Here is a 23,236-nt window from a genome sequence, read left to right as displayed (position 1 = left end):
AGTCCCCCCTCTCACTCCACGTTGAGGACGACATCAGCCTCGTTGGTGTTCCCTGCAGAGGATATGGGATTAACGAGTCAGGGGGCATTCGGTGATACATGAAGTATCTTCCAGGTGCAAAAATTAAAGATGTGTCTGATAGGATATCAGTACTCTTCAGACCTACAGATGATTACCCATTCCTGCTACTACATGTGGGGACAAATGACACCGCAAGAAACGACTGGAAACCATCTGCACAGACTTTGAAGACTTAGGCAAGAAAGTGAAAGAACTGGGAGCGCAGGTGGTCTTCTCTTCCATCCTCCCAGTGGATGGCCATGGAACAAGGAGGTGGAATAAGATTCTGCAGGTGAACAACTGGCTACGTCGATGGTGCCATCAGCAACAATTTGGATTTATGGATCACGGAGTGAATTACCTTTACGATGGACTACTTGCTAGAGATGGGGTGCACCTTACGAAGACTGGAAAACATGTATTTGGAAGTCGCCTTGCTACACTTGTAAGGAGAGCTTTAAACTAGAACGACATGGGAAGGGAAGCAAAAGACCAGAAAAAGCCATACACCTGACAAATGCTATTGAGAACTCTGCTATTAGATGTGGAAAGGAAGAACAAAGACAAAAGAATCTAAATAATAAAAATATTGGAGAAAGAGAAACCAATCACAAACTAAAATGTTTCTATACTAATGCACAAAGCATGGGCAACAAACAAGGAGAATTGGAACTACTAACACAGGAAAAGAAATATGATGTCATTGGAATCACTGAAACTTGGTGGGACAATACACATGATTGGAATACAAGACTAGAAGGATACAACTTATTTGCAAGAAACAGACTTGATAAACGAGGAGGAGGTGTCGCATTGTATGTTAGAAACGCGTATATCTGCACAGAGATTGAAACTTCAGAGACTGGGAGTTCTGTGGAAACTGTTTGGGTAAGAATACAAGGACAGAACAATGGAAAGGACACCATTGTAGGCATTTACTACAGGCCACCTGTGCAAGCTGAAGATATGGATGAACTCTTTTTATTCATTAAATGGCCAAGTTCTCCAAAAAATATGACATAGTTGTCATGGGACATTTCAACTATCCAGACATTTGTTGGGAATCTCTCTCAGGCAAAACTAACAGGTCAAGGAAATTCTTATCCTCTCTTGCTGACAACTTTATCTTCCAAAATGTAGGGGAGAAAACAAGGGGAACTGCTACCTTGGATCTAATCCTTATAAACAGGGAGGAAATGGTTGAGGAGGTAAAAGTGGCTGGGACCCTAGGAGATAGCGACCATGCTATTTTAGAATTTTGGATAACTAGAGGAGGAAGACCTGTGAAGACTCAGACGTCAAGGTTAGATTTCAGAAAGGCAGATTTTAAGGGATTCAGAAAGAGAATTGGAGGGATCCAATGGCTGGATATCCTTAAAGACAAACATGTCCAGGAAGGATGGGAAATCTTGAAAAATGAAATTCTCAAAGCACAATTGTTAACAATTCCGAAAAGAGGGAAGAATAGGAAGCATTTAAGGAAGCCAGGATGGATGAACACAGAACTTAAGCACATGCTAAAAAGGAAGAAAAAAATGTTTATAAAATGGAAAGAGGGAGGCATATCTAAAGAAGAATATAATGCTGTCTGCAGAACCTGCAGTGCACAAATCAGATTATCTAAAGCTGACAATGAATTTGATGTCAAAAGCAATAATAAAGGATTTTGGGGATATGTCAAAAGTAAAAGAAAAGTCAAAGATGCTATAGGATTTTTACAGGATGAAAATGATGAAATGGTAAGACAGGATGTTGAGAAGGCCGAACTTTTAAATTCCTATTTTGCATCTGTTTTCTCTCAGAAAGAAAATGTAACATCAACTGTTCTTCACTGTCCTATTAAGGGAATAGATGAATCCAGGATATCTATAAACAGAAAGATAGTGAGGAAACACTTAGCTAACCTAAATGAATTCAAGTCTCCAGGTCCAGATGAATTACACCCCAGAGTACTGAAGGAGATAGCAGAAGAAATTTTTGAACCCCTCTCCATAATCTTTGAAAATTCTTGGAGAACAGGAGAAGTCCCAGAAGACTGGAGAAGAGCAAATGTTGTTCCTATCTTCAAAAAGGGGAAGAAGGTGGACCCAGGCAACTATAGGCCGGTGAGTCTGACTTCTATACCAGGAAAGATCTTTGAACAAATGATTAAACAACATGTATGTCAGTACCTGGATAAGAATGAAGTGATTAAACAGAGTCAGCATGGGTTTGTAACTAATAAGTCATGTCAGACTAACTTAATTTCCTTCTATGACGGAATCACTGATTGGGTGGATCAAGGAAATGCTGTAGATATAGTATATCTTGACTTCAGCAAAGCATTTGGCAAAGTATCTCATACAATCCTTATTGAAAAAATGACTAAGTATGGAATGGACAAGGCAACTGTTAGGTGGATTCATAACTGGCTTAGTGATCGGACCCAAAGAGTGGTCGTAAATGGCTGCACATCCAGTTGGAAGAATGTCTCAAGTGGGGTACCACAGGGCTCTGTCCTGGGCCCTGTATTGTTCAACATCTTTATCAACGATTTAGATGAATTGAGGGTAAACGGATTAAATTTGCTGATGACACAAAGCTAGGAGGGATAGCTAATACTAGAGAAGAGAGAGAGAGGATTCAAAAAGATATAAATAAACTGGAGAAGTGGGCAGCAACTAAGAGAATGGTTTTTAACAGGGAAAATACAAAGTACTACATCTGGGCAATAAAAATGAAAAAAGCATATACAGAATGGGAGGAATAGGCCTAAGCAACAGCACATGTGAAAAAGACTTGGGTATTCTAATAGATCACAGACTGAATATGAGTCAACAGTGTGATGCAGCAGCAAAAAAGGCAAATGCAATTCTAGGATGTATTAACAGAACCATACAGTCTAGATCACGTGAAGTCATTATTTCCCTCTACTCCTCTTTGGTCAGACCTCATCTGGAATAGTGTGTCCAGTTTTGGGCACCACATTTTAAAAAAGACATCAACAAACTGTAACAAGTTCAGAAAAGAGCAACCAGAATGGTAACCGGTCTGCAAACCCTGTCTTATGAGGAAAGGTTGCAGGATTTGGGAGGAGACTTAATAGCTGTCTACAAATATCTAAAGGGCTGTCACATTGTAGAAGGATTAACTTTATTCTCAATTGCACAAGGAAAGACTAGAAGCAATGGGATGAAACTGAATGGGAGGAGACACAGATTAGATATTAGAAAAAACTTTTTGACAGAGTGATCAATGAGTGGAACAAGCTGCCACGAAAAGTGGTGAGTTCTACTTCAATGGAAGTCTTCAAACAGAGGCTGGACAGACATCTGACTGGGATGATTTAGCGAATCCTGCTTTGAGCAGGGGGTTGGACCAGATGGCCCAGGAGGTCCCTTCCAACTCTACGATTCTATGATTCATCTTGCAGGGACTGGGATCCAGACTGCACTCACCAACCCCAAGTGTTCATAGCCCCCGGAGTGGGCTTCGTGTCGCAGTCCATGGTGTCACTGACCAAAGCAATTCAGACCCTTCAGGATCCCTCCTCTACCGGTCGGGGTTTTCACCAGCCTGTCTCGGAGTACTCCTCATTTCCTAATGCAACACGGTGGCTAAGTGGTTAGCACTGCAACCTTGTAGTGCTCGAGTCCTGGGTTCAGATCCACCAAGGACAACATCTGCAAGGAGTTTACATGTTCTCCCTGTGTTTTCGAACTTAGACGAAATATCCACAGATTACCGAAGGGCGACGGATCCTTTCAGGGCTCCGTTCTCTCCAAACTAACGACAGGCGGGAACGTGGAGTGTTGCCTCCTTGTACCCCCTCCTGCACCGTTCCTTTGTCCCATAGCACATCTCCTGGGTTTTCCCGTGCCTCGGCAACCGGGACCTCTGTCTCGCTTCCCCTCTCAGGGTCTGCAGCGAACATGGCCCTGTGTTCGGGTCTGACTGATCCCCTTGAACTGGACTCGTTAGTTTTCGGGCGACAGTGGATAGTTTCACTTACGTCGTCAATCATACCTTAAGGATTGACATGGTCTCTATCTCTGCCCTGGACTATCCGGGTCCTTCAAGAGAACTATACGTCCTCATCAGGGCTGTGGAGTCGGTAAGCCAAACCTGCGACTGCGACTCCGACTCCTCAATTTCCCTTACACCGACTCCAACTCCACGACTCCGACTCCCACATATATTGCTTATATTTAAGTGAAAAATGTATTGTAGTACAATGTGAACATCAGACATTTAATCATTTCTATGATCCAATAATCAAGATATTTAGATAGAAGATAATATCTATTTATTGGAATACAACTTTAGAACAGAAAAACTGTAATAAATTGTAAATATGTAATACACTGTATAATATCGGATTACATACATACGGTACAGACCAAAGTTTGAACACACCTTCTCATTCAAAGAGTTTTCTTTATTTTCATGACTAAGAAAATTGTAAATTCACTCTGAAGGCATCAAAACAATGAATTAATACATGTGGAATTATATAATTAACAAAAAAGTGTGAAACAACTGAAAATATGTCTTATATTCTAGGTTCTTAAAAGTAGCCACCTTTTGCTTTGATTACTGCTTTGCACACTCTTGGCATTCTCTTGATGAGCTTCAAGAGGTAGTCACTGGAAATGGTCTTCCAACAGTCTTGAAGGAGTTCCCAGGGATGCTTAGCACTTGTTGGCCCTTTTGCCTTCACTCTGCGGTCCAGCTCACCCCAAACCATCTCGATTGGGTTCAGGTCTGGTGTCTGTGGAGGCCAGGTCATCTGGCGTTGCACCCCATCACTCACCCCATCACTCTCCTTCTTGGTCAAATAGCCCTTACACAGCCTGGAGGTGTGTTTGAGGTCATTGTCCTGTTGAAAAATAAATGATGGTCCAACTAAACACAAACCGGATGGAATAGCATGCCGCTGCAAGATGCTGTGGTAGCCATGCTGGTTCAGTATGCCTTCAATTTTGAATAAATCCCCAACAGTGTCACCAGCAAAGCACCACCACACCATCTCACCTCCTCCTCCATGCTTCACGGTGGGAACCAGGCATGTAGAGTCCATCCGTTCACCTTTTCTGCGTCGCACAAAGACAAAGTGGTTGGAACCAAAGATCTCAAATTTGGACTCATCAGACCAAAGCACAGATTTCCACTGGTCTAATGTCCATTCCTTGTGTTCTTTAGCCCAAACAAGTCTCTTCTGCTTGTTGCCTGTCCTTAGCAGTGGTTTCCTAGCAGCTATTTTACCATGAAGGCCTGCTGCACAAAGTCTCCTCTTAACAGTTGTTGTAGAGATGTGTCTGCTGCTAGAACTCTGTGTGGCTTTGACCTGGTCTCTAATCTGAGCTGCTGTTAACCTGCGATTTCTGAGGCTGGTGACTCGGATGAACTTATCCTCCGCAGCAGAGGTGACTTTTGGTCTTCCTTTCCTGGGGCGGTCCTCATGTGAGCCAGTTTCTTTGTAGCACTTGATGTTTTTTGCCACTGCACTTGGGGACACTCTCAAAGTTTTCCAAATTTTTCGGACTGACTGACCTTCATTTCTTAAAGTAATGATGGCCACTCGTTTTTCTTTACTCAGCTGCTTTTTTCTTGCCATAATACAAATTCTAACAGTCTATTCAGTAGGACTATCACCTGTGTATCCACCAGACTTCTACACAACACAACTGATGGTCCCAACCTCATTTATAAGGCAAGAAATCCCACTTATTAAACCTGACAGGGCACACCTGTGAAGTGAAAACCATTTCCGGAGACTACCTCTTGAAGCTCATCAAGAAAATGCCAAGAGTGTGCAAAGCAGAAATCAAAGCAGAAGGTGGCCACTTTGAAGAACCTAGAATATAAGACATACAGTATTTTCAGTTGTTTCACACTTTTTTGTTAATTATATAATTCCACATGTGTTAATTCATAGTTTTGATGCCTTCAGAGTGAATCTACAATTTTCATAGTCATGAAAATAAAGAAAACGCTTTGATTGAGAAGGTGTGTCCAAACTTTTGGTCCGCACTGTGTGTGTGTGTATGTATGTATGTGTGTGTATATATATATATATATATATATATATATATATATATATATATATATAATGTATACACACACTATGACTTATCTCGGCTAGGATAAAGCCTAGATCCTCAGGCTACATTCACACTATGGGCGTAGCCAGGATCAAACCTGGGGGGGGAGGGCAGAACCTCATTCCTTTCTACAGAATTTCATACTGCACACCTCAGCTGCTGCAGAACCTCATACTGCACACCCCTACACTTGAAAATAAAGCCTGCACCTTAAGATGATGTGGTGGTGAATGCAGTCTATTTATTCCAACTATCAATTGATGTTGATGTGTTACTGAAGACGAGCAATGCCTGTCCTGGGCGTCCTTTTGGGCAGCTATGAGGTGTACCTGACTGGTGCTAAAAAAAAGGAGTGTTAGTCTGTGTGCTATCCGGCTTTCATTCTTTTTGGTACAGATATGATATGGATAGACAGATATGGATAAATGGATATATAGATAGAGCAGATTTCTAATTTGCTTTTGCTATTGAAAACATTAGCTTTGAGCTCAAAAACCTTTCAGGTGATGCCGTTTTTTAAAAAGCTGATCTGCTTTTGCAACTGAAAAACGTATACTCAAAAAACGCAGGAAAAACGCTGTGTGTGAATGTAGCCTTAGATCAGGAATAGAACAGTCATTTATAGGACATTTCCCAAATTCCTATGAAAAAATATTCAGCACATTCTGCTTTGAACTAATGTACCCAATTTTTTATATATTTTAGGAGTCTGAGTCGGTCCATTTTATACCGACTCCAACTCCGACTCCACCAAAATGAGCACCGACCCCGACTCCACAGCCCTGGTCCTCATAGGGTGTTTCCACACAGAGTTTCAGGGCACAGTTCGGGGACATAGAGAATGACCAGATAAACGCTTCACAGGTCAGAAACCTCTTGAAGCGAGATATCCCTTTCCTCGGATCCGCGTAAGGAGTGGGCAGAATCTCCTCCAGTTGACCCACCAGTTTCTCATCTGGCGTCAAGTTAGAGAATCCTGCCTTTCGGAGTTGGAAGACTCAGGTTCGTTATCCTCGCCCTCTTCGCAATGGTGCGGGTAGACAAAGCCATGCTCTCTTGGATAGATGGCCTTGGCAAAGCCATACAGACCAGTGAGCTCCCCACTGAGACATTGAAGCTGGCAAATCAGATTACCTTGGCCAGAAATTTTTTGGGGCACGCTTCTCAACGCAGCCTTTAAGTTCTAGCTTGTCGGCTTTATCAGAGCTGCTGACTGTTCGAAGAGAAGCCAGATCACCTTATCACTAACGTCACAGGGGACAAAAATTCTTTCCCCAACACATAGTCAATCTGCTCCCCGGTTTCCTACAGGACAACCAGCCGGGGAGAAGCCGGGCAAAACAATCCACACTTAAGGGATACAGGTCCCATTGATTTTCGTCTCGACTTGTTGCATTATCCAGTCAACACCAGCAAAGTGAGCGGTCACCTGCCTTTGTTTCATCAGGTCTGGCTCTCTGTCTTGTACGACGAATGGGTCTGGGACCTGGTGTTCTCGGGATATATAATACTTCCCTTCTCGAACGAAAAGATTCCAGGTGTGATACTCAAACCTGCCGTGGTCCCAAAAAAAGGGCCCATCCTGGTCCTCAAACATATAACAGGTTTCGGCAGGGTTCGGCTCTTCAGGACCAAGTCCTTCTGTACTGTCATAACCCCTATGGAGAAGGGCAAGTTGCTAACATCTATCGACAGCCGGGATGCTCGTCTTCATGTCCCCATTTTTCCCTCACCAGAAGTTCCTGTGGTTTGCTGTTTGCAGGGAACACTTCCCGTTCACAGCATTGCCCTTCGGCTTCTCCACCGTTCCCAGAAGTGCTCACGAAGGTCATGGCGGATGTCATGTCCATTATGCACTCTCGGGACATGGTCGCGTTGCCATACTTAGACGACTTTATAATAAAGGCACCATCCTTCCAAACCTGCGCCTGGCGCGTGTATCCCATTGAAGAGGACACTGGGGAAAAATGGTGGCAATGATGGAAGCTGTTCCCTTCACCCAGCTATTCCTCAGTCCACTGCAGCATGCATTTCTGGCAGCTTCGGACAAGAGTCGGTTTTCCTCTCATCTGGCTGTGTCGCTTGACCCCGCGGGTCAAACAAGCGCTCAGGTGGTGGACGTTAGTCTTCCAGCAGTCAGGGGAGATCTTTTCTCTTGGTCCATTGGCTAGTGGTCACTATCGATGCCAGCCTTCTCGGTTTGAGAGCTATCTTCCATCACCACACTGCCTTGGAGAGTCAGACGTTCTCCTGATCCCTACGGCGGTTCCATTATCTCATGACGGGTCGCCCGATCCAAACTCAATTGGACAACACCACGGCTGTGGCTTAGATCAATCATCATGGGGGCACTCGCAGCAGGGCAGCAATGCGCGAGGCGGTTCACATCCTCCGCTGGAGGAACCACTCAGTCTTTTCAGCAGACCACATTCTGGACGCGGAAAACTGGGTGGCAGTCTCCCTCAGCCACCAGGGTCTCTCCTTGAGAGAGTGTTCTCTTAACCCGGAGGTCTTACAGCAGATCTGTACATCACGGGGGGACCCCGGACGTGGATTTGATGACTACAGGATTAAACGCCAAAGCTCCCGAGTACATTGCTCGGTCTTGGGATCCAGAGGTATTTGGAGCAGATGCACTGGGTTTCGTCTTCTGTACGTGTTTCCCCCGCTGCCGTTACTCCAGAAGGTCATCAGAAAGGGTGAGACCTGACATCCTTCCCTCATCTTCTCCATTACTACCACTTTGGATTTCCTCCAAGTCGACCTGGAATTAGGCCTGGCGCATAGCTCCTTCGAAGGTCAGGTCTCAGCTTTATCGTTTTTATTCCACCTCAGGATTGTTTCCAATCTGCCAGTGACGACTTTCATTCAGGGGGTCTCTCACGTGGTCCCCCCTATAGGATGATGATAGGTTGGTCCTGAGTATCCTTCAGGAAGACCTCTTTCCTAATCTTCCACCAGGAGAAGGTGGTTTTCAGGCTGTCCCCAGTTTTAATGACAAACGTGGTCTATTTCTTCCACCTCAACGAGGACATTGTTCTGCCCTTGTTTTGTCCGGCACCGGTATTTCGTATTGAGAGGCTTCTCACGCTCTACATAGGGCGAGGGCTCTCAGAAGGTTCCTGTAATGGCGTCCTTCCATAAGTCGGACGCATTGCTCGTGCTTCCTGAGGCCCATAAAGTGCTTAGACCTGTTTCACACATCCGTTTTACAAATTAGTTGTAATCCGTGAAAATGGCGGAAAACGGATCTGTCGGCGGATTGACAGCAACGTGTGGCACCGGACCGTTGTTCAGACGGATCCGGCAAAGGTTGAATTTTAAAGGAACTCGTGCCCGGGAAAAAGGAGAGACAGAGAGAGAGATTTTCTCTCGGTCCCGTAACGGCATTTGAGGGTTAAAAGTGTTCCTCGAGCAAAGGTTCCGCGCAGGCGCAGTTAAAAATAGCGGACCGTCTAGTCAAAAAAAGGTTGCAGTGTCCGTCCCATCTGAACAGGAGACCGAAAAATGTTGGCGGATCCGTCAAAAAACCGGTGTGACGGACGAGCATCAGTCAAGATCCGCCACTAATGTAAGTCTATGGGGGGAAAAAACGGATCCGCCCCTTTTTTGGCGGATCCGTTTTTTTGGAAATTGGCGGATTTTGACTGACGCCAAAAAACAGATGTGTGAAACAGGCCTTAGCCGCCTCGAAGTCCATTATAACCAGGTGGAATCCTACCGTGTTGGAGGCAATCCTATCCCAGCAAGGATTAGGGCACACTCCACTCGGTTGGTGCACTTTGCTTGGGCCATTTGGCTCCAGGCGTCGGTGGAACAGGTTGGCAAGGCTTTGACTGCATCCAGTCTGCACATATTCTTGAAGCACTACCTTATCCACTCTCAGGCTTTCACGGATGTGGGTCTGGGCAGACGATGTATGCAAACGGCAGTTGCATCCCTCTGGTCGGTTGATATGTGGGGTTTGATCTGTCATATTGTTCCCCACCCAGGGACTGCTTTAGGACATACCATGGTCCCGTGTCCCCCAATCATGCGAAGGAGAAACAGGGATTTTTGTGTACTCACCGTAAAATTCTTTTCTCCAAGCCACTCATTGGGGGACACAGCACCCACCCTTTTGGCCTGATGATCTCCTACTGCTTTGTCACTGAACTGGTTCAAGCTGGAGCAAGTGGTAGGTGTATACTGCAGAGGAGGTACTAACTTTTTTGTATTCACTTAGTGTCCAGCTACTAGTGGCAGAAGCATACACCCATGGTCCTGTGTCCCCCAATGAGTGACTCGGAGAAAAGGATTTTACGGTGAGTACACAAAAATCTCTGTTTTATAGGTTCACTCATCTCTACTAGCCACCTGTAAGTGGTAGTAGAGAGAGTATCCTTGCTCATTGAGTAGAGCTACTTTTCAACTTCTGATTCGTAATTATATTTTAGTATAGTGTATTCTGGTTAGCAGAGTGTATTTTTTCCTGTCTTTTTAAGGTGGGATTATTGTTCTTTTTATGTTGAGTCTTTTTTATTTTTATGTTTATTTATATAATTGTATCACAATTTTAATGTCAATAATGGTTGATAAATCTTTTGTTTTTGACAGTACCATGCACTGGGACTTCTCTACTACCTGAGAAAAAACGACCGTCTTGCTGTTACTAAAATGATTAACAAATTTACTAAGTCTGGCCTCAAGTCTCCTTTTGCATACTGCATGTTAATTCGAATCGCTAGTCGTTTGCTGGAAGAATCTGATGAAGGGTGAGAATGATAATGTTCTGTATATAGTGCAGTGCATGTAGACTATATTTACTTACATTCGGCCATACCCCTTAGAGGCATAAATAGTGAAATTCATATATTTAAGGCGTGCTCTGATGTGAACGCACTACTGTCTGGCATTTAGGTAGCTTCTTTAAAAGGAATGCACTTTCTTTGTTTTCCATAGGCATACCAGCCCTCTGTTTGACTTCATTGAGAGCTGCCTTAGAAACAAACATGAAATGGTAATTTATGAAGCAGCTTCAGCAATTATTCACCTGCCCAACTGCACGGCGAGGGAGCTGGCCCCAGCAGTCTCTGGTATGTTTTTAATTTCTTGCTTCACAAATCTTTATAACAATAGTTTTTAGCAATTATCAGCCATCTTTCCATCATTTAAAGCAACAACAGTTGCACGATTTATACAGTGCACTCTTAGCATCTCTGATATGTATTCAGTGCCAAGTGTATATCCTAGACCTGTTTCTTGAAGCCTGCAGTCCAGGATTTACCATACACTTAATGCACAATTATTTTTTCAGAGGTTAAAGGGGTGTTAAAGTTTCATACTTACAGTATTTTCGGACTATAAGACATTTTTTAACTAGAAAAACTATTGTTAAGAAGTGTGTGCATCTTATAAGTCCAGAGGCAGCTTCCTGTGATGGTGGACAACGCTGATACCTTGTTCTTCCGATTAGAGAGAGCTGCTCTCTCCTCCTGTCTGACCCTGATCTATGTGATCAGACAGAGGAGGAGAGGTACTGAACGGAGGCTGCAGGAGCTGAGCAGCTGCAGGACCTTCTGCACGAGGAATTACAGGACCTTTCAGATCATGTGACTGCTCACATGACTTAAAAGTGCTTGAGTTAATCAAGTGGAAGGTTATGCAGTTGCTCAGTTGCAGCTTCTCTGCAGGTCCTGATCAGGAATGCAGGAAGTGGTAATATGTTGCATGTCTATATGTGCATATGTCAAAGCTGTGCATGTAACAGAGCTGTGTTTGTCTATATATGCATGTAGCAGAGTTGTATTTGTATGTATATGTGCATGTAGTAAAGCTGTGTGTGTCTGTGTATGTAGCAGACCTTTGTGTATAAGACTGCAGAGAGTCACTAACAATAGATGTATTACCTCCCTATTCGACCCTGGTATGTTAAAATTAATGATAATGACCCCCCAGTTTACACTGCCACTTTAATAGAAAAAAAATGTTTTTCCCTAGTTCCTGCGGTCTAAAATTGTGGTGTGTCGTCTTGTCCGAAAAATACAGTATGTCGTTATTGCTGCATTACTGATACCTATTTCTTATAGAAAACAAGATTCCAAAAAAAAATTAATGAATTAATTCATAATGTAAAAATGCAGTTTCATTAAAAAACCATATACAGTTCAGGGGTAACATACATGACACACAAAATAAAAACAAAAAATGGTGTGCTGTACTGAAATCAGATGATTACAAATGTATACATGATTGGTCAAGATAATTTATAATGTATATGTTCCATATTTATGTCCTTGACATGAGACCCGTGAATTAATGTAAAGTTCACAGAGTCCCACTACTCTATAAGCTAAAATTGATAATCTCCTAATCAGAGAAAAGTGCATAATGCAATGCAAAATACCATGTCAGAAAGGGTGTGTAAGTAATGCGGCATACACTACTGAACCGTGTATACAGTCAACATCCATTGCATAATTGTTTTTAGACATGCACCTAATTCAATGAAAATGCCTTACAGAAAAAGCTCACGTTCAAAAGTTACACTCCTTGGCACAATGTGAACAACCCAGTGGTAAAAATGTAGATTGCTGTGATGGTCAGCCAAATGAAGTATGTTGAGTATCGCAGTGTGAGAAAAACATGCAGCATAGTAATTGTAAAAAAGGCAAACAGAAGAACTTGTATAGAATAATTTATTTCCATGCAGCAACACTAGTAGCACCCTGACACGTTTATAGTATGTGACTGTTTCAGGTGATCACAGACCTGTGCAGTCTCATGATGTCTACCAATGCATGAACGCTGGGGCTGCACAGTACTGGTGAGCGGTTAAGATGCTGTCATGGTTGCAGTCAAATCAACAAAGACCTTTGGGAAAGAGTAGAGGGTAATTTATTTATCGCTTCATCGGAGGACACAGATAACCGTGGCTGTATGCTTTTGTCGCTAGGAGGCTGACACTAGGCAAAAAAAGGAAAATAGCTCCTCCTCAGCATTATACACCCACTGACAGGCAAAAAGCACCCCAGTTTAAGCTTAGTGTCTGTAGGTGGCGTACCTGGATCTGCTACCAGATACGCATTTTTTTCTTTTCAGGTATCTTGCTGTGTTTTATTAATGTTTTTGCTTTGTTTTTCAGGTTCGTCATCTCAGGGTAACAGGGTGTAAATTCTCACCCTGTTTTCCCGCACTTATGCGACTGAGTGAGCAGTGTGGTGTCACCCACATCGCCCACTCTCCTGCATCGCTCACTCTCAGACCCGCAGGCAGGACCTTATCCCCTGTCACCTTTAGAGGTGTTTCAGGGTGATTCCCTTTGGCCAGTCCTTTGCCTTTTCCTCAACCCACCCCTCTCTTCGGAGAGGGCTTGGGAGGAAGACGGTGGTCACCAGCGGTGGCTTCCCCCCATTGAATCTCGCACTTTTTTTTGCCTCAATAGGTGTCTTGCCGGGTCAGGGAGTTTTCCGCTTTGGCCTAGCTACACCCCCCGGTTTGTTAGCGTATTCTCGGCCCTTCTTCCCTTCCTGTAGTGGAGCTCCTCTCCCCCGCCGGTCCACGCCTTCCTAACGATTCTCCAATCAGAGGGGCGCCTTTCTTCTTGCGAGCCGGCTTATCCTCCTGACTGGACACGCCCCTCGGCGCGTCAGCCAATCAGTTTCCTGCTTTCCTTTTCACTGGCCGGCGTTTCTCGGCCACGCACCCTGCTCTGCGTGTGTCTTCTCTGAGCCTTTCCTTTCTCCTATCGGAGCCCCCTCTCTCGGCCGGGACACGCCCCTGGCAGCTAGCCAGTCAGGGGCGCTTTCTGTTTGTTGCCAGCCGGCAGATGCTCTGGCTGGCCACGCCCCCTGACGTGCCAGCCAATCACAGTCACACTTTCGGTTTTACCGGACAGCAGCTTTGCCACGTCCACGCTCCGCATTGTGTTGGTTTCAGCGTGGTCAGCAGCCATCTTTGATCCTTTGCTTCTCCTTCCCGGTCCGAGACACAGCCTTTGCCTGCTTTCTCCTGCGCATTCAGCTCGGACTTCGCCTCATCTATCTGCGGACATTTGACAAAGGGGACACAGCCAACCTAAAGATCCCGTCACATCTAGCGACGCTATAACGATCCCGACAGCGATACGACACGACAGGGATCGTTGCCGCATCGCTATGTGGTCGCTATTTAGATGTCAGACAGTCCAATCTACCCAAAGACGGAGCAACGATCTAGCGTGTCATAGCGACCTTTGTAACGATGTCGGTGGTCGTTGGGACCCAGTCACATTGCATGTTCCATTGACGATTCACACCTCGATGAGGGATGTACTGTGTGACGCTGTATTTACACAGGCGTGGATTGCGCTCCCTTTCTCACGCCCTCTCAGCTCTGAATGGTGGACGCTACCGCATCCTGATTGGCTGTGCATTTAAAAGAAGGTGACGTACTAGCGCTCCATTTCATTCAAAAAATACCTACCATTAACTGGCTAGAGAAGCAACGAAGATGGAAAACCAGATGATCCAAAATGGAGTCGCAGCCGTTGGACAAAAACAGGATCTCAACTTGGACACACCCGAGTCAGGAACAAAGAACTGAAGCGCTACTTTGTTAGCTTCTTTTAAAAGGAAGCCCGCCAATCAGGACGCTGTAGTGACCACCAATCGGAGCCGAGGTAGGCGTGGAAACGGGAACGCTAATCCCCGCCTTGTCTTGCTTCTGAGTTGCTAACGAGGTCGTTAGGCTAGGTGTCAAACGTGATGATACAAGCGACTAAGCGGGACATGAGCGACCAAAGAAATGTCCAGACATTTCGGGCACGATCAGCGATACCCTGCAGGGGGGCTGGTCGCTGGTCACTGTCACACACAGAGATCTCGCTGGTAAGACCGCTATAACGTCACAGTTCTAGTGACTCAGCAGCGATCTCGCTAGCGATCTCACTTAGTGTGACAGGGCCTTAACAGTACTCAGCTGCCTTATCGCTGGCATCGGGTAGGCTCTGCCCTCTCCCTTTCCTTGCCCCTGTCCCCCTATATAGCACTCTTCAGCGGTATCACCAAGGCTCGACCAACTCTGCAGGGGCTTCTTGTGCTCCCTCTAAGCCCACCGTGATTCATTACGCCTGCACCTGCTGTAAAAGAAAGTGGTCTTCAGGTCAGCCGTCCCCTTTCTGCCCATCCTGCAGTCCTTCAATCATGTCTGCCCCACAGGAGCACTCGAATGCCTGGGATAAGAGCACACCCCTCCCTCCGGAGTGGGCTGTTGCCATGTCTCAGTCGCTCTGACCTGACTAAAGTATCAGTCTTTGGTCCAGGTCCTGGAACGTCTTCCACTTCTATCTGCCGCCACCAGTGCTCCAAACGCCCCTCAGGGTGATTCGCACGTACCTGACCATGACCTTCGACAGGACAGATCGGGTACAAGACCTAGGAAGCGGGCTCTCTCTAGCTCTTCCAGGTCCCCCGTCCCTCTGCATCATCTAGGATGCCCTCCTCTCCCCATGTCCGCTCCTCGGAGGAGGCTTTTGGTTCAGATGTGGATTCCCAGTATGATTCTGAGTCATATTCAGACCAGACCGCTAAAATGCAGAACATGGTAGATAGCCTAATTTTGGCTATTTCCCAAAAGCTCAAACTAAAAGAGGACAAGGTTTCCACTCAGGAGCACTCCGTTTCCTTCAAGCGGGTAAACTGTCCGTCCCGGACCTTTCCCAACCACAGAGAGTTTGAAGCGACTATGGCTAAACATTTGGAACATTCCGAAAAACGCTTCCCGGGAAGGAAGCAGCAAGACATCCTTTAACCCTTGTCGGTAAATGGGCAGAGTCCCCTCAAGTGGACCCGCCGGTTTTCCAAGGCAGTTCTGTCTCTTCCAAATGGTGCGTCTCTTGAGGACGCTACGGACAGGCAGATCGTCTTTGGCTAAATCACCCTTTGAAGCGGCTGGTGCCTCCCTCTGCCCCAGCTTCACTTCCACCTGGGTGGCAAAGACCATCTCTGCCTGGGCCAAAATGCTCCGCCAAGGCATTCTGGTGGCAGCCTCTACTGATGAGATGGCAGATTTAGCAGACCAGATTGACCACACCAGCAAATATCTTCTGGCTGCCTCTTTGGATGCGGCTGGTTGTTCCGCTAGGGCAAGCAGCAACATAATTAATATATGCCGCATCCTGTGGTTGAAGGCGTGGAATGCAGATCCACCCTCAAGTCTCTCACTAACCTGGCTTTTCAGGGTTCTTGAGTTTTCGGATCCAAACTGGATCAGATAATTTCGGACGCTACCGGGGGGGGGGGGGGGGAGTACTTCTCTTCCCCAGGCTAGGGCTAATCGTCCTTTTAATAGAAAAGGGCCTCTGCCTTTTCGTTCCTTTCGACCCTTCTCTTCTTCAGGGACTCCCTCCCAGCAGGGCCGTTCGTCCCCCCCCCCAGGTGAAAGGAAGAAACCATCCTTCAAACCGGCACCTCGCTGGAGGCCAAAGGGTCATTCCTCCAAGCCCTCTGGTTCCTGCTCTCACAGGTTCTCTTCTAAATGAGGGGTCACCCCCACCCGGGGATCTCTTCAGGGACATATGGTTGTCGGTGGTCGACAACGCCTGGGTCAGAGAGGTAGTTACGTCCGGTTACAAAATTGACTTTTCTCCCAAATCCCCCCACCCCAAGGAAAATGTTTCTTTCTGTCTCGCCTTTCAAGACTCCCGTCTCGGCCCAGGGGTTCTTCAGGTCGTTTCCTCCCTTCTACGCTCAGGAGTAATTGTTCCCGTTCCCTGGAATGAACGTTTTTCAGGATTCTACTCCAATCTTTTTGTAGTCCCGAAGAAAGACGGATTGCTCCGTCCAGTCTTGGACCTCAAACAGTTGAGCGGCCTCATTTGGATCCGCCACTTTAGGATGGAGTCCTTACGCTCGGTGATTGCCTCCATGGAAAAGGGAGAATTTGTTTGCTCTGTAGACATTCAGGATGCTTATCTTCACATTCCTGTTTATGTTCAGCATCAGAGATCCTTCGGTTTGCGATCCAAGAGGATCATTATCAGTGAACGGCTCTTCCCTTCAGCCTGGCCTCTGCCCCCAGAGTTTTCACGAAGGTCATGGCGGCGGTCATGACCATTCTTTGCTCCAAGGTTATTCCTTACTTGGACGATCTTATGATCAAGGGGTCATCCCGCCGAGACTGCGGCCAGAGTCTTCAGATCACTCTGGACACTCTGGTACATCTCGGCTGGATAGTCAACACAGAAAAGTCCTTCTTGGTCCCAACTCAGGGCCTGCTGTTCCTGGGTATGAAGTTCGACACAGCCCAGGCCTGTGTCTTCCTTCCAAAGGAGAAGTTTTCATCTCTCTGTCAGGGAATCCGCTTTCTAAAGCGACCAGCTCCTCTTCCCCTACGGTCCTGCATGAGAGTTCTGGGGAAGATGATTGCCTCCATGGAAGCCGTGCCTTTTGCCCAGTTCCTCAGCTGTCCTCTTGTCTGCCTGGGACAAGAGAACAGTCTCCCTGCCCGACCTGTGCTTCTGTCTCTCAAGGTGAGGCAATCCCTGACCTGGTGGACGCTATCCACCTCAGTCCTGCCCGGGAGGTCCTTTCTTCCTCTCCGGTGTCAGGTCATCTCCACTGACGCCAATCTCCTTGGTTGAGGAGCGGTTTTCCTTCATCACACAGCGCAAAGTCACAGGAACGCTCAGGAAGCCGCTCTCCCCATCAGTGTTCTGGAGATCAGGGCAATCTTTCTTACCCTTCTCTGCTGGCAGTCCCTCCTCGCAGGCAAGCCGGTCTGCATTCAATCGAACAATGCCACGGCCGTGGCTTACATAAACCACCAAGGCGGGACTTGCAGCAAGCAGGTTATGGCAGAGGTGACAAGGATTCTGCAATGGGCGGAACGTCACGTCCCTGCCATATCAGCCATTCACATTCTGGGGGTGGAAAATTGTGTTGCCGATTTTCTGAGCTGTCAGGGTCTCTCAGCGGGCGAGTGGTCTCAGTCCTGCCGTCTACAACCCGATTTGCCAGAGATGGGGCACCCCGGACGTCAATCTGATGGATTCTCGCTTGAACCACAAGGTTCCTCAGTTTGTAGCCAGGTCCCGGGATCCTCTAGCCGTCTGTTGTGATGCTCTGATAATTCCGTGGTCTCAATTCCCACTGCGTTAACTTTTTCCACCTCTCCCCTTGATTCCAAGAGTCGTGAAAAAGATAAAGGCAGAAGGGATCCCGGTAATCCTGATAGCTCTGGATTGGCCTAGAGGGACCTGGTACGTGGAGCTGGTGAACATGCTAATGGACGCCCCCAGATCTTTTCTCACAAGATCCTCTCTTCCACCAGAGTTCTCAGCCTCGGAGTTTAGCGGCATGGCCGTTGAGGCCGCAGTCCTGAAGGAGGCTGTTTTTTTTTCTCACCAGTTGATTCAGGCCATGATTAGGGTGAGACAACGAGCATCCTCGCGCATTTACCACAGGTATTGGAAGGACTTCTTCCGGTGGTGTGAGGACAACAATTTGTTTCCTATATCTTTTTCCCTTCCTTCCATCCTTGGTTTTCTTCAAGCTGTTCTTGACACAGGTCTATTGCTCAGTACTCTTAAGGGACAGGATTCCTCTCTGTCAGTTCTCTTCCAAGGAGATCTGGCTTCCTGGTTCCAGGTAAAGACCTTTCTTCAAGGTGTCGTCCACCTGGCACCCCCTTAACGTCCTCCGATAGACCCATGGGATCTTAACCTTGTTCTTGGCGCCCTCCAGCGTGCTCCTTTTGAGCCCATTCAAAACATTCCGTTTTCTCTCCTGTCATGGAAAGTTGCCTTTCTTAGTCGCCATTACGTCTGTCAGGAGGGTTTCCGAGTTAGCGGCATTTTCCTGTCGTTTTCCTTTTCTGATCTTACATCAGGACAAGGTAGTTCTCAGACCTGTTCCTTCCTTCCTTCCCAAGGTGGTTTCTTCATTTCACATCAATGAAGACATTGTCCTTCCTTCCCTATGTCCTTCACCCCTCACCCATCCATCCCCTGGAGAAGTCCCTCCATAACCTGGATTTGGTCAAAGCTATTCGAGTCTACCTTTCAAGGACTGCTTCCTTTCGTCAATCCGATTCCCTATTTGTCATCTCTGAAGGTCGTTGTAAGGGGCTCCCATCGTCTAAGTCCACTATTGCCCATTTGTTTCATTCAGCAATTTTCGAGGCATACCACGTTCAGGACAAACAGCTTCCTCCGGGAGTGAGGGCTCACTCCACCCGGGCCGTGGGGGCCTCCTAAGCTGTTCGTCACCAGGCTTCGGCCTTACAGATTTGCAAGACCGCAACCTGGTCGTCTTTGCACACCTTTACAAGGTTTTACAGGGTTCATACCCACGTCTCGTCTGATGCAAGCCTGGGTAGGAAGGTGCTACAGGCAGCGGTTACACAGCAGCTGACCCAAGACCATTTTCTTTACTTTCTTTCTGTTCCCACCCTTGGGACTGGTTTGGGATGTTCCACGGTTACCTGTGTCCCTGAATGAAGTGATAAAGAAAGAGAGAGATTTTTGGTACTTACCGTAAAATCTTTTTCTTGGAGCCTTCATTGGGGGACACAGCACCCTCCCTAACTGTTTGTACCGTGTTTGGGCTTACGTGCCTTTGTTGTTGCATTGGTGCATACGTTGAGGTTTTTTTTGGCTGCTTCTCCTACTGCTTTTACACTAACTGAGGTGCTTTATGCCTGTCAGTGGGTGTATACTGCTGAGGAGGAGCTATTTTCCTTTTTTTGCCTAGTGTCAGCCTCCTAGCGACAGCAGCATGCACCCACGGTTACCTGTGGCTCCAAGCAAGAGATTTTACAGTGAATATCAAAAATCCTTATATTTCCATACAAATCAAGTTGATCATTGTAAAGTAAAAACACAACTTAACCCCTTAACGTCCAGTGATGGACAGAGTCTGTCATTGGACGCCTCCCCGTTTGATGCGGGCTCCGGCGATGAGCCACCACCTTTTCCGGCACTTGACAGCTGATATGTTCCTGGAACTCCCACGGGTGGAATCACAATTTACCCGCAGCTGTTAACATGTTAAATGCCGCTGTCAAACGCTGACAGCGGCATTTAACATGAACGTGCAGGATGAGATTTATTACCTCCTTATATCTTCGCCTGTGTCACATGACCGCGGGTCGCCGGTGGGTTGGCATGACAACCCGAGGTCAGCAAGAGACCCCTGTGGTTGTCATTGCTGGATCGCTATGTAGCAGAGGTGATCGAACAACAGCAGCAGCTTCTAGTCTCCCATGGAGACTATTGAAGCAAGTAAAAAAAAAAAGTTTAAAAAAAAAATAAAAGTTCAAATCATCCACTCCTTTCGCCCCATTCAAAATAAAACAATAAAAAAAATCAAATATACACATATTTGGTTTCGCCGCGTTCAAAATCGCCGATCTATCAATATATAAAAGTAATTAATCCAATTGGCAAACGGCGTAGCGTTGGTTGCTGCAACATTGCAATAAAATGCAATAACGGGGAGATCAAAAGATCGTATCTGCACCAAAATGGTATCAATAAAACCGACAAATCGTCACGCAAAAAATAAGCCCTTCTCATACCCAGATCCCGAAAAATGGAGACGCTACGGGTGTCAGAAAGTGGCAACTTTTTTTTATACAAACTTTGGAATTTTTTTCACCACTTAGATAAAAAAGAACTTAGACATGTTTGGTGTCTATGAACTTGTAATGACCTGGAGAATCATAATGGCAGGTCAGTTTTAGCATTTAGTGAACCTAGTAAAAATAAAAAAAAGCAAGTCTGGGATTGCACTTTTTTTTTTTTTGCTATTTCACCGCAATTGGAATTTTTTTCCCGCTTTCTGTTACACGACATGGTAAAACCAATGGTGTCGTTAACAGATACAACTCATCCTGCAAAAAACAAGCCCTCACATGGCCATATTGAAGAAAAAAATAAAAGTTATTGCTCTGTGAAGAAGGGGAGCAAAAAATGAAAACGCAAAACCGAAAATACCCCTGGTCGTTAAAGGGTTAAAGAACTTTCTGAAAACCTAAGTAAACATGATTTGAGTAAGTTCACTTTCAGATAAGCATTATGATGGCATATTTTTGTCCCCATATTAATGTCGTCAAACCTGAACTCTTGTATATAAACAAAATATATTCATGTTTATTTATACAGATGTAAATGATGTTACACCATTGTGTGAAGATCTTTACCTTCTCCTTTATTTCAGTTCTCCAGCTCTTCTGTAGCTCTCCAAAACCTGCTTTGAAATATGCTGCAGTAAGGACTCTTAACAAGGTAGGTGTTCTATTTTAGTATATTTATAGAATGAAACATTGGTCACCTAAGTGCATATATGCACTGAAGCTGCTGCCAAAAGGTTACTTTGGAGAATGCTTTTAACCCCTTCACCCCCAAGGGTGGTTTGCACGTTCCTGACCGGGCCAATTTTTACAATTCTGACCACTGTCCCTTTATGAGGTAATAACTCTGAAACGCTTCCATGGATCCTGGTGATTCTGACATTTTCTCGTGACATATTGTACTTCATGTTAGTGGTAAAATTTCATTCAAATAACTTATTTGTGAAAAAAACGGAAATTTGGCGAAAATTTTGAAAATTTCGCAATTTTCCAACTTTGAATTTTTATGCCCTTAAATCACAGAGATATGGCACACAAAAAACTTGATAAGTAACATTTCCCACATGTTTACTTTACATCAGCACAATTTTGGAACCAAAATTTTTTTTTGTTAGGAAGTCATAAGGGTTAAAAATTGACCAGCGATTTCTCAGTTTTGCAACACCATTTTATTTTTACGGACCGCATCACATTTGAAGCCACTTTGAGGGGTCTATATGATAGAAAATACCCAAAAGTGACACCATTCTAAAAACTGCACCCCTTAAGGTGCTCAAAACCACATTCAAGAAGTTTATTAACCCTTTAGGTGAGTCACAGGAATTTTTTGAATATTTAAAAAAAAAAAATGAACATCTAACTTTTTTTCACAAAAAAAATACTTCAGGTTCAATTTTTTTTATTTTACCAAGGGTAACAGGAGAAATTGAACTGCAAAAGTTATTGTGCAATTTGTTCTGAGTACGCTGATACCTGATATGTGGGGGGAACGACTTTCGGCGCATGGCAGAGCTCAGAAGGGAAGGAGCGCTGTTTGACTTTTTCAATGCAAAATTGGCTGGAATTCAGTTCAGACGCCATGTCACGTTTGGAGAGCCCCTGATGTACCTAAACAGTGGAAACCCCCCACAAGTGACCCCTTTTTGGAAACTAGACCCCCCAAGGAACTTATCTAGATATGTGGTGAGAACTTTGAACCCACAAGGGCTTCACAGAAGTTTATAACGTACAGCGGTACAATTAAAAAATCATATTTTTTCCACAAAAATGATCTTTTCACCCCCAATTTTTATTTTCCCAAGGGTAACAGGACCCTAAAAGTTATTGTGCAATTTGTTCTGAGTACGCTGATACCCCACATGTGGGGGTAAACCACTATTTTGGCGCATGGCAGAGCTCGGAAGTGAAGCAGCGCCATTTGACGTTTTTGGCTGAAATTGAGATCTGACACCATGTCACGCTTGGAAAGCCCCTAATGTACCTAAACAGTGGAAACCCCCAACAAATGACCCCATTTTGGAAACTAGACCCCCTAAGGAACTTATCTAGATGTGTGGTGAGCACTTTGAACCCCCAAGGGCTTCACAGAAGTTTATAATGCCCGGACATGAAAATAAAAAAATCGTATTTTTTCCACAAACATGATCAATTAGTGCCCAATTTTTTTATTTTCCCAAGGGTAACAGGAGAAATTGAACCCCAAAAGTTGTTGTCCAATTTGTCCTGAGTACGCTGACACCCCATATGTGGGAGAAAACTACTGTATGGGCACACGTCGGGTCTCGGAAGGGAAGTAGTGATGTTTTGGAATGCAGACTTTGATGGAATGGTCTGCGGGTGTCATGTGCGTTTGGAGAGCCCCTGATGTATCTAAACTATTGAAACTCCCCACAAGTGACCCCATTTTGGACACTAGACCCCCCACGGAACTTATCTAGATGTGTGGTGAGCACTTCGAACCCCCAAGTGCTTCACAGAAGTTTATAACGCCCGGGCGTGAAAAT

At 45.5% G+C, this 23,236-nt stretch overlaps 1 protein-coding gene across 1 annotated transcript in view; it reads left to right on the top strand.

Annotated features, from left to right (window-relative positions):
* Positions 1-23,236, top strand: part of COPG2 (COPI coat complex subunit gamma 2) — a 147,797-nt gene that overhangs the window by 61,282 nt on the left and 63,279 nt on the right. Inside the window, exons 9-11 of the mRNA XM_073580979.1 lie at positions 10,740-10,897; positions 11,085-11,218; positions 21,320-21,387. Coding sequence (XP_073437080.1) covers positions 10,740-10,897; positions 11,085-11,218; positions 21,320-21,387 — 360 coding nt within the window. The remainder of the gene's footprint in view (positions 1-10,739; positions 10,898-11,084; positions 11,219-21,319; positions 21,388-23,236) is intronic.

This window comes from Dendrobates tinctorius, unplaced genomic scaffold (assembly GCF_039654945.1).
Source record: "Dendrobates tinctorius isolate UK_male_01 unplaced genomic scaffold, ASM3965494v1 ptg000066l, whole genome shotgun sequence".
Lineage (NCBI taxonomy): Eukaryota > Metazoa > Chordata > Amphibia > Anura > Dendrobatidae > Dendrobates > Dendrobates tinctorius.
Note: the sequence above shows the minus strand (reverse complement) of the source record. Positions and strands in the feature narration are given on the sequence as shown.